Source organism: Eimeria tenella, genomic scaffold (assembly GCF_000499545.2).
Source record: "Eimeria tenella Houghton genomic scaffold, Eth_scaff3766, whole genome shotgun sequence".
Lineage (NCBI taxonomy): Eukaryota > Apicomplexa > Conoidasida > Eucoccidiorida > Eimeriidae > Eimeria > Eimeria tenella.
Genome location: NW_013544689.1, coordinates 1 through 1,370, shown reverse-complemented (window position 1 = coordinate 1,370; position 1,370 = coordinate 1). Strand labels below are relative to the sequence as shown.

The following is a 1,370-nucleotide window of genomic DNA, read 5'->3' as shown; positions in this document are numbered from 1 at the left end:
CAGCTGCACGTCCAGCCTGCAGCAGCAGCAGCAGCAGCAGCAGCAGCGGCAGGTGCGCGGCAGCAGCAGCAAGCGCGCCGCAGCAGCAGCTGAGCGGCGCGGCAGCAGCACGCCCACTGCAGCAGCGGCAAACACGCTGCAGCAACAGCCGCAGGCAGTCCAGCAGCAGCAGCAGGCCCACAAGCAGCAGCAGCAGCAGCAGCAGCAGCAGCAGCAGACCAGTGTTTGGTGGCGGTGGCTCCCTCCATGATGTCCTTGCCCTCGGCGAGAAGCGAGGGTTTGGAAATGGACCATTTGTAAGTTGCAAAAAGCAAAATGTCTGCACAGGAAGAATTCATTTTGTAGGACTTTCGAGGATGAATTGTTTCTTTCTGCACTGTTTCCACTTCCAAAGAGTCCAACTCCATGTCAAACACCTGAAACAAACCCCAAACCCTAAACCCTAAACCCTTAACCCTGAACCCTAGCCCTTGGCCGTAACAAGCCGCAGCCGGAAGTTCAGCTCCCCGCGCATAAACCCTAAACCCTAAACCCTAACCCTTGGCCCGCCAGGCACACGCAGCTGTACGTTCAGCTCCCATCTCATAAACCCTAAACCCTAAACCCTAAACCCTTCTAAGGACACAACACGCGGGCTGCAGCTGAAGCCGTGGCGGCGGGCTAGGGCTTAGGCGTTGCAGCGAGGGTTTAGGGTTTAGGGTTTGGATATTGGGCCTCAGTTTCCTGGTGAGAAGATTTGTTTATTTCAAAGGAGCTGCAAAAGCAACTCCTCCAAATTAGCATGACTATTGGAGTCATCCTTGGCCCTAAACCCTAAACCCTAAACCCTAGCTGCGCAAGCCCTATGTTAAGCAGGAGCTCGCCGAAAGGAGGCGCCCCACATCCCACAAAAAGTCGCACATTTACCAACGAAAACCTCACAGCTTTGCCACCCGTAAACCCTAAACCCTAAACCCTAAACCCTAGGACCAAAATATCAGGCAAAACCACCAAAGAAACAACGAAAAAAACACGTAGAGAGCCAACTGCTGCCCCAGAAACCGCAAACCCTCAAAACCCGCGACTAAACCCTCAAAACCAAGTCGTGACCTATAGTCCACTGCGTGATCCAGCAGCTGCAGGGGCCCAAACCCTTTCTTTTGTCCTTTTTCTCTTTTTGCAAACCCTCTTACTTGGCACAAGTCCATTACAATTGACTCGTGGACTTTTTGCCACAAGTGAGCTCTGAAGATTTGAATCAAAGATATCTTCAAAGTCGGAATCTTCCCGTGCATGAAAATGCCCGTCAAGTCCAGTTGCACCTGCGCGAAAACCCTAAACCCTAAACCCTAAACCCTTACACTAAACCCTAGTTCCGCACTGTTTCCACT

At 52.5% G+C, this 1,370-nt stretch overlaps 1 protein-coding gene across 1 annotated transcript; it reads right to left on the bottom strand.

Moving 5' to 3' along the window:
• Positions 1-233: 233 nt before the first annotated feature.
• Positions 234-1,301, bottom strand: ETH_00040150 (uncharacterized protein; the record flags this gene model as incomplete). The annotated part of the gene is made up of 2 exons (XM_013379668.1): positions 234-416; positions 1,173-1,301. Coding segments are annotated over 2 exons (312 nt in total), but the record flags the coding sequence as incomplete, so codon positions are not given.
• Between the last annotated feature and the right edge of the window lie 69 nt (positions 1,302-1,370).